General features: G+C 40.2%; 1 protein-coding gene across 1 annotated transcript; it reads right to left on the reverse strand.

Annotated features, from left to right (window-relative positions):
- Nucleotides 1-2,614: 2,614 nt before the first annotated feature.
- Nucleotides 2,615-5,950, reverse strand: LOC133783012 (uncharacterized). The gene is made up of 5 exons (XM_062222528.1): nucleotides 5,636-5,950; nucleotides 4,517-4,696; nucleotides 3,950-4,076; nucleotides 3,605-3,718; nucleotides 2,615-2,917 (listed from the first exon to the last, which is right to left on the reverse strand). The coding sequence occupies exons 1-5, from the start codon at nucleotides 5,879-5,881 to the stop codon at nucleotides 2,802-2,804; spliced, it is 783 nt and encodes a 260-aa protein (XP_062078512.1). The 5' UTR covers nucleotides 5,882-5,950; the 3' UTR covers nucleotides 2,615-2,801.
- Nucleotides 5,951-13,200: the final 7,250 nt, after the last annotated feature.

Raw genomic sequence — 13,200 nt, forward strand, 5'->3', positions numbered from 1 at the left:
TAATCTTGGAACACCTCCGAGACCACATAATTTTCGAGCTCGCCAATTTCGATATTGTCGCACTTACTGCTCAGTGAGATTGTTCTTGATATTTTCATTAAAGTTGATTACGACGAACCTGCTTATTCCGAGCTTACACTTTACGAGCCTGACTTTCTAGATGAAAATTTCTATCCTCGAAATTTGGGTGTAACAGTATTATTAACAGACAGTTAACGGTGGGTAATAACAGTTGCACCAAAATTGTAGATTTAGATATTATTACCGCCAAGAAAAAGATTTGGGCATTAAAGTGTAACTTTTGAAAAAAATTGGGTATTATCGCCACCAATATCCCAAAAAATAAATGTGGCATTCGGTCTTATAGACTTTCTGACCTTTACATAATAGGCCTTAGGCCTTAGATAGCCATGTCACGATATTTTTACATATAAATTATTAAGAAAATATATTCAAAATAGATATTTTTTGAATAAGTTGTTCGAGATACACATTTTGGACTTCATACTCAACTAGCTACATATTAGTCAAACAGTTGCATCTTCAACGACCAGCATTATTATTATTGCAGGTCTTTTGTAGCACATTCACTTACCCTAATCGCTATATCCGACCTGTCTTCGTTATTGTTGACGCGGTTCTTCGCCAATAGGTAATTAAGAGAAGAAGAGAAAGGGGTTAGTGCTAAATGTGAACCGAAATAGATATAAGATCTTAGAAAAGGAAAGAGGTGACACAAGACACGTTTTTTGAGTGGTTCAAAGATTAAAATCATTCTACTCCACTAGTCAGTATTATTGCTCTATACTGGATATTTGGTTACAGGGCCTTTCTTACAATAGAGAATCCAACCTGTATTATCTCCCAGGGTCTCCATATTTATAGGAGAAGGCACCTGGGAGTTGGTAAGAAAGTCATCCCATGACCTTCTTACCTATCATATCAACTCTGTGACATTCATGATTAATTCCTAAACCTGACACATAAGTGTGGTCAAATCGATAGGTAAGGAAATAATGGGCCGCACGGCCCAACCCAGTCGTGGGTGTCTGAATACGCACGTTCCTGCTGCGTGTCCGAGAAGTCAGGGGCATATCAGACACGTGATGTCTGATATATGCACGTTTATCTTGCGTGTGTTGACTTTACGAAGGGTCATGGCTCCCTATCCAGCTCGTGCCACGAACTGGATATTCAACTCGACCTTCGGCCCCCAGAGTCCGGACCAAAGTCACGAGCAATCCTGGCGGACCCTCGGGGTTTCCTCGAGCTAAGTATATACGACCTTATGACGGAAGCTCCGGTTCTGAGGGATGTCCACGAGATAATCATGATTAGGCCGCAACTTAGCTCGCTAATCAGCCCGTGGGAAAATCAGGGCGTACAGTTATTGTATAGGATTTCTCTTTTTGCCACATGTCATATAAAAATGTCATGTCACCAAACTGATGTTTTATGGATAACAACCTCAATCCTAAAGTTAGTAATAATGGACTCATGTTTGCGCTTTTATAAGTTTTGACTTATCAGATAAGGATTCATGGATCTGCAAGTGCCTGGGAACATACTTCACATATTGGAATTCACTCCTTGAATGCAAGCACATTAATTATTCATTTTAGTGTTATTTGGGGCTTGAACATAAAGCACTCAATTTCGTTAGTGAACATAATTTTCATTATGTAATTAAATTTTTAGAATAATGTTCATTAGAGAATCAATAGAACTAATTAATAAAAACATAATTAGAGAGGTTAATAAACATTAAGACCTAGCTCTAATTATGAATAACTAGTGAATGGTCATAACTCATGGAATGTGAGTAATCGCTAAATCAAATAGCATATTTCATAATAAATTTATCTAATGTCCGTCCTCCTTCCCCACTTTCGACCAAGTCCAACTGATTCTAGCAACAAGTAAAATTAATCAAATTCATACAATTTCATAATACATTTTTATTTCAGAAAAAGTAAAATAATATTTTTTTAAAAAATATATAAAAAAATCTCAAATAAATAACAAAATATATTAGTCTTATTAAAATTAATTTGATAAAAAAAAATGATTCAATAGATATTTCATACTAATTGATAAAATACAAATGTATTATTTAATTTTATTGAAACTACATAAATGAAGTCAAATAAACAAACACATTTATTTTTTTCTATTTGGCAAAGCTTCTGTTTTTAGCTTATAGCTAAAAGCATAAAATAAGTAGGAACTTTAGCTTATTTTTTCTGTTTAGATAACTATTGTACAAAAAAAAATTAATGAAAAGTTCTTTTAAGGTGTTTGGATATTAATTAAAAAATATCCTTTATGAGTAAATTAGGAATAATAAAATTATTATAATTTAAAAAACAGCTTCTCAAAAAAGCCAATTAAAAAATAGCTAGAAATCCTAACTTCTCTAAAAAAAAAACTTTTTAAATTAAAAAAAAACACTTTTTATTTTTTACCCAAATACCCTCAAAATTATTTTTTAATCTTAGAAGTTCAATACAGCTTAAAATAAGCTTAGCCAAATATTGTCAAAAAAAAAAAAAAAAAAAAAACTTGCTAAGGCAGAACATTTGGATAACTGTGGTTCTGCACATCACAAGCGAAATCTTTCAATGATTTAGAATCTCATTAAAGTAACAAAATTACATGATTCATATACTGTTCACTCATGACAAAACAACTTCCACACAATCTAATAAATTCCTAGAATCAAGTCTGAATTTACTTGAATCTTCTCTTCCCTGCACATTTTAAAAAATATATAGTGCTCTAATCTTGCACCCGCAGCATAACTATCGTTGGAATGAAACAGAATAGGAGCCAGTGTTTGGATCTTTGACAGCTTTGAAGTTGTCGACGCTCATTCCAAATCGACCTAACAAAGAGTTGCCCATTTCTTTCAGTTTCCCTGATCAGAAGGAACATTTTATTACTTAGTTGATTTCATCACAATTAAGAATATGAAAGGGGGAAAAAAAGTGCTTGCATGATATGTATCATCTGAAGATACATATTTCCTTCATTCTTTGGACCTAAAATAATGTTCAATGAGATGAAATCATGGACAGGTAGTACTGTAAGTAAAGCTGAAAAAGAGCTCGACATAGCTAAGCAATACATGCTGCATGAATTTCCCAGTTATACATTGACAACTCTTAAGCAGAACACGCAGCGGTCTAGTAGAAATGTAGAGACAGTGGATGCTGTTTCAAGATAAAAATCCATGCTTTTAGCTCCATTAACTGCAAACTGTTTCAAGATAACAATCCTTACCCTTAGCCCTAATAAAAGTTAGAAGAATGGCAAAAGAACTAGACCTGGCAAGCTAATTATTAGCTCCACACATTTACACCAGATAAGTGATATAAGATGGGATTATTCCTCCACTCTACAAGTTGAATACAATCCTTAATGTTTTTCCATACGCTTTTAGCTCCATTTACTGTCACCTAATGAATTTGGAAGTCTAAAAAAAATGGAAGCCTTTCTAGAAGGCTAGCCAGCTTCATCTAGTGAACTTCTAAAATATTATAACCCATCAAAGTAGAGGAAAACAAAGAATAGGATAGACAAACAGAGTTTTCACTTATTTTACCAATCATCTCCTCTTTCATTTTTTCTCGTTTTTCTTCGGCAAGTGGCTCCAAACGATGAATTGATTTCCTGGCTTGGTCATTTGAAGGATCCAGATCCAAGATTTTTTTCATATCTAAGAAAAACACATGAATGAAAGAACACAAAATCAGCAGAGCACAAAACTTTTCGCTACAATGTTCAAAGCCTTTCTGCATAGAAAAGGACAAAAGAGGGGAATCACTACAGAGAGAAGATTAACTAAATAAAGATACCATAGCACTGAAGTCCAACACATAAAATTTAACAGTGAAATAGAATTTGGGAACATCTATGTACAGGTTAACAACATCAAACCCAAACTCACCAGCAATAGCCTCCTCAAAATGTTCAAGCTTCTCATGAGCCTCTCCTCTTCTTAACAGAGCTTTAATGTATGATGGATTTAGTTCCAATGCTTTTGTGCATTCTTTAACTGTTTCCTCATATTTACCCTATGATACATTAATAAAGTATCCATTATTACATAAGAACAAAAAGGTAGAAACTAAATCAAGTGGCAAAAAGTTAGCAAAGATTATCTATATCAAGAGGAAACAGAACTAAGACCAAAATAGAGATGGTTTTAGCATCCAATTTATTCTAATAACAAATGAAAACTCTTGTGAGCAGCAGAAAAAAAAATACCCATCAATTCTCTATTTCTAAGCGGAGATGATACTTAAGCTCTAACCCTGTTATACTTTTATCCAGATTAAACCTTCTCATAAACTGGCACTGTTCTCTTATGTAATTCCAGAAGGCTTACAATAAAACAATTTCATTCTACTATGTACTAATCCAACAAATGAATAATATAAAACAGAAAATAATGATGAATGGAAACAAATATAATCTACAGAATTAGGCAAAAAAAAAAGCATGAAAAACAAACCATCTTTAAATAGCAGATTGCACGATTTGAATGGCACGTAGAACATATTTCCACAGAGGAAGTCATCTCTGGTGCAAGTTGTAAAGCAAGTTCATATTTTGATAGTGCCTCCTCAAACTGTCCGCTACTGTAGAATTGATTGCCTTCCAATTTAGCATCATTTGCTTGTGCTAAGGCTTTCTGGTTCAAACAAAAAGAAAGGATCATAAGATAATTTTCAGAAAGCAACAATGCCTAAAAATCAGGCGCTATTTTTTTTCTTTTGAAACCTCGAGACAAGTATTCATTAGGAGTTCCTAAAAAAATCAGGCAAACTAATAGAACTGGATGTTCAATAGATCAAAAAAGTGTTGTCTTAAAGCAATTGATAGCAAAATTCTGCTCATTTACAAGATTATAATCAGATACCAGGTTATCATAACAAACAAAAGAAACAATAAAATGAAAGATATTTACACTGATCTTTTGATACGACCTTAAACATAGACCAACAATACAGGTAAGGGAGTGTGATTATCAACCAGGCCAAGTCAGCAGAAACATATGTATCCCAGAAAGGTATTGTCTTACACCCTTATGTCTAATATAGTTCAATAAACCCGATTCTTCTAATTTCTATTATTGCATTTTAATGTAAAATTAAATGATTAATCTTATCTTATGAGCTACTTAATCAACAATGCACATATTTTTGTTTTCAATCAAACTTATTGTGGAACAATGTTGCACCCATAAATAGTCATATGCAAGATGTTGGAATAGTGTCAAATGAATACAATTATCTTATAACATTCTACACTACTGTGTAAGACAGGCTTTTTCAGAAAAACATTAAAGATGCACATAGAAAAATGTAAATGAAATGAAAATGTTTGGGACCATAACCACATTCAAAATCCTGAATTTCGTATCCACTTATAACCTGTATAAAGATATTTTTCATTCCAATACAGAATACAAATTAAAAAACCCAAGTCCCCATCAACCAAAAAACATCGAATATAGCCCAAACCCACCATTACACAACAATTAGGGAAAACACCAAAAGATCGATTGTAATTGGTTAAAGCTTAATTTTTTTTATATTAATCTGTTTGAATCGTGTCTATAAAGACAAACCTGATTGAGCTCATCGTCAATATCATTACGGGAAAAAACTTGTTCCTCTTGTTGATCCGATTGGGAGTGGTGATTCTGCTCCTCTGTTTCTTGATGCCGTTGGCGATGGTGATCGTCGTCATCGCTGCCCCCAAGCTCGCCATCGCTGGCGGTCTCGAAGCCCTCGTCGTACTTGAAGTGGGAAGAAGAGGGTTTTGGGGGAGTAGAAACCTGGTCTTCGTTCTCGTCCACTTCGATTCTCACCATTTCTGTAACTGTAAGCAAGCTTCAAAGTTTATATGGGGTGTAATGTAATCCTCTTGTTATAAGTATACTCCAGCTCAAGCAATATATATATACTTACCAAAGCGGAACAATACATATATTAGGAAATTTGTGGTAGTCATAAATCAATAACTATTTTTTTATGATAAAAATTAGTAATTATACTTAAGTCACAAGTAATTTTTTTTTTTTTGCCTTAGTCTCAAATGTTACACTTAAATTAATAAGTAATTTTTTTTTTTTTTTGCAAAAGTCATATTTTACAATACTTCATTTTAATTTTAATTCATAAATAAAAATTAAAAAAACTACATATCTAACTTTAAAAATTTATTAAAATCTCTTTCAAAAATAAAAATATAATTTAAAATTTCTAACATGAAAAAATTATTTAATTTTGATTAAAATAAATTTTAGAATTAAATTAACTCTTATTTTAATTAAAATTAAATAATTTTTCAGGTTAGAAATTTTAAATTATTTTTTATTTCTAAAATAAATGTTAAATAATTTTTCAATATTAGAAATATATATTTTTGAGTTTTTATTAAATTATTAAAATTAGGGAATATAACTATTTGGTATTTTGTGTTTTATCGAAATACAGACTTAGTACTTTATGTTTTTAATAATGTTCATCTGGTATCCTATAATTTAAAATTATACATATTTGGTACTCTGGAATCAAATTTGAATAATAAAATTTTATCAATATGACCAAACTGCGATCAATTATATATAATTAAGTAATTAAATTTGAATTTGAAATCTATATAATTGAGAACAGTTTGGTCATATTGATAAAATTTAAATGCAGGTGTACGCCCTAATTTTCCACGGGCTATTAGCGAGCTGAGATATGGCATAATTATATCAGCCACGTGGATACCACGTGGCCGGAGCTGCTGTTGTCAGGTCCTACCTCTTTAGCTCGAGGTAACCAAAGGTTTATCAAGATTATTTAAGGGCCGAGTCAGGAATATGAAGACCGCAGGTCAAGAAGGCATCCAGCTCGAGGCTCGAGCTGGAGTTGGAAGCTGTGACCATTTATAAAGTCAACCACGCAATGTAAACGTGCATATATCAAACATCACGTGTCTGATATATCCCTGAATTCTCGAACACGCAGCATGAACGTGCGTGTTCAGGCACCCACGACTGGGTTGGGCCGTGCGGCCCATTGTCCCCATTACCTATTGATTAGACCACACTTCATTTGTCAGGTTTTAGGAATTAATCATGAATGTCACAGAAGTGACATGATGGGTAAGAAGGTCACGGGATGACCCCCCTTACCAACTCCTAGGTGCCCTCTCCTATAAATATGGAGATCCTGGGAGTTGCAAAGGGTTGGATTCTATCGTGTAACGAAATACCTTGTAAGGAATACCATAAATATAGCAATAATATTGGATGGTGGAGTAGAAGGATTTTAACCTTTGAACCACCTAAAAATGTATTCGTGTCATCAGTCCATTTTAAGATCATTCATCTGTTTCAGTTCATTATTCAGCACTAATCCCTTTCTCTTATTTTCTTAATTACCTGTTGGCGAAGAACCGCGTCAACAGTTTGGTGCTTTCATTGAGAGCTTGTTAGATTGGTGCTATTGCAAATATCCAACTATGGTGACCACTCAATCAAGACACGGTAACGAGGTGGAACAACATGATGGGCAAGAGGCCCATCATGCCGCCATCTCCGGTGAGCAAAACCTTGAAGTTCAGCAGCGGCTGGGCAAGCAGCCAATAGGCCAGGATGACACTGGAAGTTCAGCACCCCGGCCACCTAATCCAAACCCGGATTTTTACACGGCAGTAGAGATGGAGAATGCTCAGCTGAGGAGTCAGCTGGCGAAAGCTAGTCAGCAGATTAAGGAGGTGTTGGCCCGACTACCCCCTCTTACAACCGACGCTAACGTTGGAAAGAGGCAAGGCGAGACTCATAAATTCCGCCGGGGTAATCGGTCCAGGCCTAGCCGCTCGGCCAGACCTCCGACATCCAACTCCCTCATCGCACCGTCGAGAGGCAATCTTCGAAGAACTATCCAGGGCCGAGTAACAGTATAGCCGCTCGGTCCGAACTTCAACTCCCAGCTCACAACAGCCTCGAGCGCGCCCAGGAGGGCTCGAGGGAATTCTAGAAGGAGATCCGGGGAGGGCTCACAGTGACAGCCTGTCCCGGCCAGCCGTCCTGCGCCCCGCTCAGATTGTCAGGTGCAAGGCCCGCAAGTTGGCAGGGCTGAAAGGCCCCTACTTAACCTGATCCGCCCTGACGGAACTAGGATTGCATCCCCGGTCAGGCATCCTCCTTCACTGATAAGATACACATCTCCTCCTTGGCCTATCCGAGATATTCCAGCTTATGGGAGCAGCAGGAGAAACCCGCCTTCCGCAGGACCTTCCCATCGTAGCAGGGCGCCCAGAGAAGTCCCGGATCCTCAGCCCCAGAGGCGGGCTCCGAGCTTCTCTAACGGGAGCTACAGGACCAGAAGTCGCCGGAGTGACCTTTCTGGCGGAGACCTGCGCCAACGCCTAAGCTCGGTGCAAAGTCCTCAAGCCACCCCGAGGGGCAACCTACGAGATCGCCTTAACTCTCATAGGGGGGACCCGGTAGGAAGTGGCAGCCATGCTCGCTCAAGGGCAGACCTGTCCGAGGTGCATGACGGCAGGAATGTCCAAAATAACCTATCTCAAGATAGGAGGGGAAATAACCCACCAAATGTATATTGTAACGACCCAAACTCGCTAATAAGGCCTAAGGGCCTTGATTAGTGTGCCAGGAGGGCATTAATGGAATAATTGTGATTTAATGAATAATTATGTGTTTAATACCGTTTATATGACAATTGATTGTATTATGTGGTAATATGATATGTGATACATGTGAGAACCACATTATTATGTGGACAGGTTCGTTGAGCACGACTCAAGACAATTCTAGGGCCAGATAGCGGGAAAAGTCACAATGGGGTTTAAGTTATGACTTTGGAGAAGTCGGGGATGTTATTAGATAACGGATAGTGAATTGGGTTATCGGGACATGAAAATAAATATATGGAGATATATTTGAGGTTAGAATGTCTAGGCGGGAATAATGGGGGATTTTACCATTTTGGCCTCAGGGGCGGTTCCGGCACCCCGAGCCTCGAGATTAACTTAACAGATAAGTTAGACTTGAGGAAGCTTTTAGAAAACATAAACCAACTAACACTTAGGCTCTCTCTCTCTTACTCACGTTCAAGAAAGACACAAAAGAAACACACAGAGAATCAAAGGGGAAACAAGCTGGAATTCTGTGATTTGAGGTGAGGAATTGAAGGTCTAGCTCAGGGATTTATCAAGCTTTAGAACAGGGATTAAGGTGAGTATCTAACTTTGTTTTCTGTGGTTGAATTATGAGTTTTTGCTGGGCTTTAGTTAAGTGCTGAAACAAGTTTGGTTGCGATGTTCTAAGGCAGAATTAAGAAGGGAATTTGGGGACTTGACTTTATTACAGTTTGGCAAAGTGGTACTACAGCAGAGGTAAGTTTCAACTCTTGGTTGGAAGCTTTAAATTGGGTTTGATGGCTGGTTTGTGTGTGTTTTAGCATTTGGGTTTCAGAAATTGAAAGGAAGAGATTGGAGTGTGTTAGGCTGTGTTTTATTGGGAATTATGTTGTTTAGATCATGCTAAAGAGGTTGGGAATTAATTAGTTAAGAGTTGGGGAGTTTTGGGATGGTTTAAGGTAAGGTTTTGAGCTCTAGAATGGTGAAAAAACTGGGTTCGAAGGGGAGGGTCGCGGCTCTGTTCTAGAGCGTCGCGGCCCTAGCATGCAAAGAAGGCAAGGAGGTTGGCCAAGGGGGCGCGCCGCGGCGCCCAAGGCAAGGGCCGCGGTGCGTGTGTGGTTCATTAAGGGAATGGGTTCTGTTTTGGGGAAGGGCCACGGCTAGGCTTTGGGGCCGCAGCCCTTGGTTGTACACTTGGGATTTTGAGGGTTTTAAGCATGGGAGAGTGGTCTTGGGTGCTCGGGTTTGGTTTCACCACCGTGCTTTGTGGAATTAGGAGTCCCGGGAGTTAGTTTTGTAACTGGGAACCTATATTTGATTATTTATAAAACCCTATGCTTTGGTTGTGGCTAGGTGATTAAAGCTTAGGCTCAGGAACGAATCGTGTTGGGGGGTCATTGCTCGTAATTCGATAACCATACAGACTAAAGGTAAGAAAACTGCACCTGGTTGAATATATCTGACGGGACTAAGGGCTCCCTATTGTAGATGCTTGACAAGATGGTATTATGCCATGCAAGCAATTTAGTGAACCAATGGCCTAAGGGTGCCAAGGGTCTCACTAGCGCACAGGGCGCGGCTCGGACACTAGTATCCGAGGACAGCTTATTATGCACTGAGCTTGGTTTAAGCGGGCCAGAGTCAGTGGGATAAACAGAGGGTGCGGCCTAAGTCGTCGGCCCTGAATATTATGTGATATGAACGTTATATGGAATAGAATGTGTCTTGGATTGAGTTGTACATGTTGATTATTTGTTGTGGAATATCTGATAAGTATACATGCTTACTGAACTGTTTGCCTGTTGTTATTGTTCGAGTTGTCTGTAATGTTTTCTTGTTGGGCCTTGGCTCACGGGTGCTACGTGGTGCAGGTAAAGGCAAGGGCAAGTTAAATCAGCCCTGACTGGAGAGCTCAGCGAGCGGAATGTACATAGCCAGGTGCTCGACCGCCACGGTTGAGATCTAAGCAAGGACATGGAACCTGACGACTGTCTGTTTTGGCCTTAGTATGGCTAGTGGTTCTTCATGTATTTTTGGGAGTCTGTAAACTTTCTTTAAACTTAGTTTTTGTATGGGATCCCATGTTACTACAGTTTATATATGCTAAATGAGTCTTTTGAGACCAAAACCTTTTTAACCCTAGCTCTTACATGTTTAGCGACACGATTTCAAATTAATGACTTGATTAGCAAGTCCTGCACCTTTATAAGTACACAGTGTAGCGGTCTTGGCTATCCAGGGCGTTACATATACAATGGATCCGGAGCTGTTGAACAGCCCCGGAATAACCAAGGAGATCAGGATAAAACCCTTGAGCGCCTAGCTCAGATGGAGGAGTTAATGAGGAAGCTCCTGTCAGAGAAAGAAAAAGATGAATATGATTCGGGGACGAGCTTGAGCTCTTCGCCCCCAGTATAGCTGCAACGGCATACCCGCCCGGTTTCCGTATGCCGCACCTGTCCAAATTCAACGGAGATGGAGATCCGTCAGATCATCTGGGTATGTTCAATACCCTGATGATGGCCCACAACGTTGGCTCCGAGCTGCGGTGTTTGATATTTCCCTCCACACTGACTGGGGCAGCCAGAAAGTGGTTCAAACAAACCAAGAAGCAGTCAATCAGCTCCTGGAAAACTTTCTCTGCTGACTTCAAAAGAGCATTCCGAGCCTCCCAGGCTGCCCACGTCAAGGCCGACTCCCTGGGTAACGTGAGGCAACAACCCGACGAGCCTCTAAGGCTTACCTGAGCAGGTTCGCGAACGTCGCCGCTTGGGCCAGAAACGCAGATGATAGCTCCAAGCTCATGGCTTTAAGGACTGGAATCCTCGTCGGAGGGGGACTCTGGAATGAAATACAAAGGAAGGGAGTCAGCTCAGTAAACGAATTCCTAAATAGGGCCCAAGGGTGGATCAACTTGGAGGAGGCCCAAGCCTCAGCTGCAGGAACCAGTCAGGTCCCTGAGCAGCCCGCTGGAGTGGGAACGAAGGTCGTGACAGCGACCCAGAACGTTACACAGAATAACCAGTTCGGTGGAGGCAAGAGAAAGGGGAACGACGAGGGCAACCAGCACGGCCCAAAGAAGAATAAGTCCGTAGAAAAATTTAAGCCGGTCTACGCGACTTATACGGAGCTCACCCACTCTAGGGAGAACATCTTCCTAGCAAACTCTGCTCGCCTCCCTTGGAAGAAGCCGAAGCCGTTAAAGCACCAGAAGGGGAAGTGAGACCCCTCCAAGTTTTGCCATTTCCACAACGACGTTGGCCACAATACCGACGATTGTAGACACCTGAAAGATGAGATCGAGACTCTCATCAGAGCCGGCCCCTTGGCTCAGTATGCGCGGAACAGGGTTCCAGCAAGCCGACCTACTCCGGAAGTCCCGGTCAGTCAACTCGGGTCCCGGGTAGATCAAGACGTCCCTCCTCCAGTGATAGGAGGAGAGATATCCACAATCTCTGGAGGTCCTCATTTGGCTGGCACGAGCAGAGGTGCCCAAAAGAGGTACGTCAACGAACTCAAGGCTCATAATGGAGTAGAGTTCGTCCCCGAGCAACACCTGCCAAAGCAGCAGAGATTGGAAAGGCAACCAATCATTTTTACTGAAGAAGATGCCAGCCACGTTCAGTTCCCTCATAACGATCCTCTGGTCATAGCTGTGCAGCTCGCTCATCAGAGGGTTAGGAGAGTGCTGATCAATAATGGGAGCTCGATAAACCTTCTATTCTGGTCCACGCTGGAGAAGATGGGATTGACTGTCGCCGAGCTGAAGGCGACCTCCATGATGCTTTATGGTTTCTCGGGAGAACGATCAGCGGCTATAGGAATGATCGAGCTGGTGATCACCTTAGGAGAGGGACCTCAGACAGTCTCAAAACTCCTTGAGTTCGTGGTCATCAACTGTCCTGCCGCATACAATGCCATTTTGGGTCGACCTACACTTATAGCTTTTGAAGCCATCACCTCCGTCCGCCACCTCGCGCTGAAATTCCCTTCTTCCACAGGAATATGCACGGTCTGTGGCGATCAGCTTGCTTCCAGGGAATGCTACAGCATTTCCATGAAGGGAAAATCAAAACCCAGGCAGCTAACAATGGCCGTCCAAGGTGGCGAAGAGGAATCTCAGGAACCTTTGACCAATCCTGAGATTGAAAAACCTCAGAGTGCCGAAGGGGAAAGTATCATCCTAAGTGAGGATATTGACCCTCGAATAGGCGAGGACAAGTCCGAGCTCCAAGCTATTGAAGAGCTCGAGGAAGTAAATATCGATCCACAAAATCCTTCACGGATGGTTAAGCTCAGGAAAAACCTCTGCGGCAAGAGGAAGGCGGAGTTGACTAGATTTCTGCATGAGAACCTGGATGTGTTCGCATGGTCACACGAGGACATGGTGGGAATCATTCCAAATGTCATCATGCACACCATTCATTTGGATAAGAGCGTTCCTGCAAAGTCCTAGAAACAAAGGCGCCTGGGAACAACTCGGGCTGAGGCCTTAGAAGAAGAAGTAGCCCGGCTCAAGAAATGCGGCTTTAT

The sequence above is a fragment of the Humulus lupulus genome, chromosome 6 (genome assembly GCF_963169125.1).
Source record: "Humulus lupulus chromosome 6, drHumLupu1.1, whole genome shotgun sequence".
NCBI classification, from domain to species: domain Eukaryota; kingdom Viridiplantae; phylum Streptophyta; class Magnoliopsida; order Rosales; family Cannabaceae; genus Humulus; species Humulus lupulus.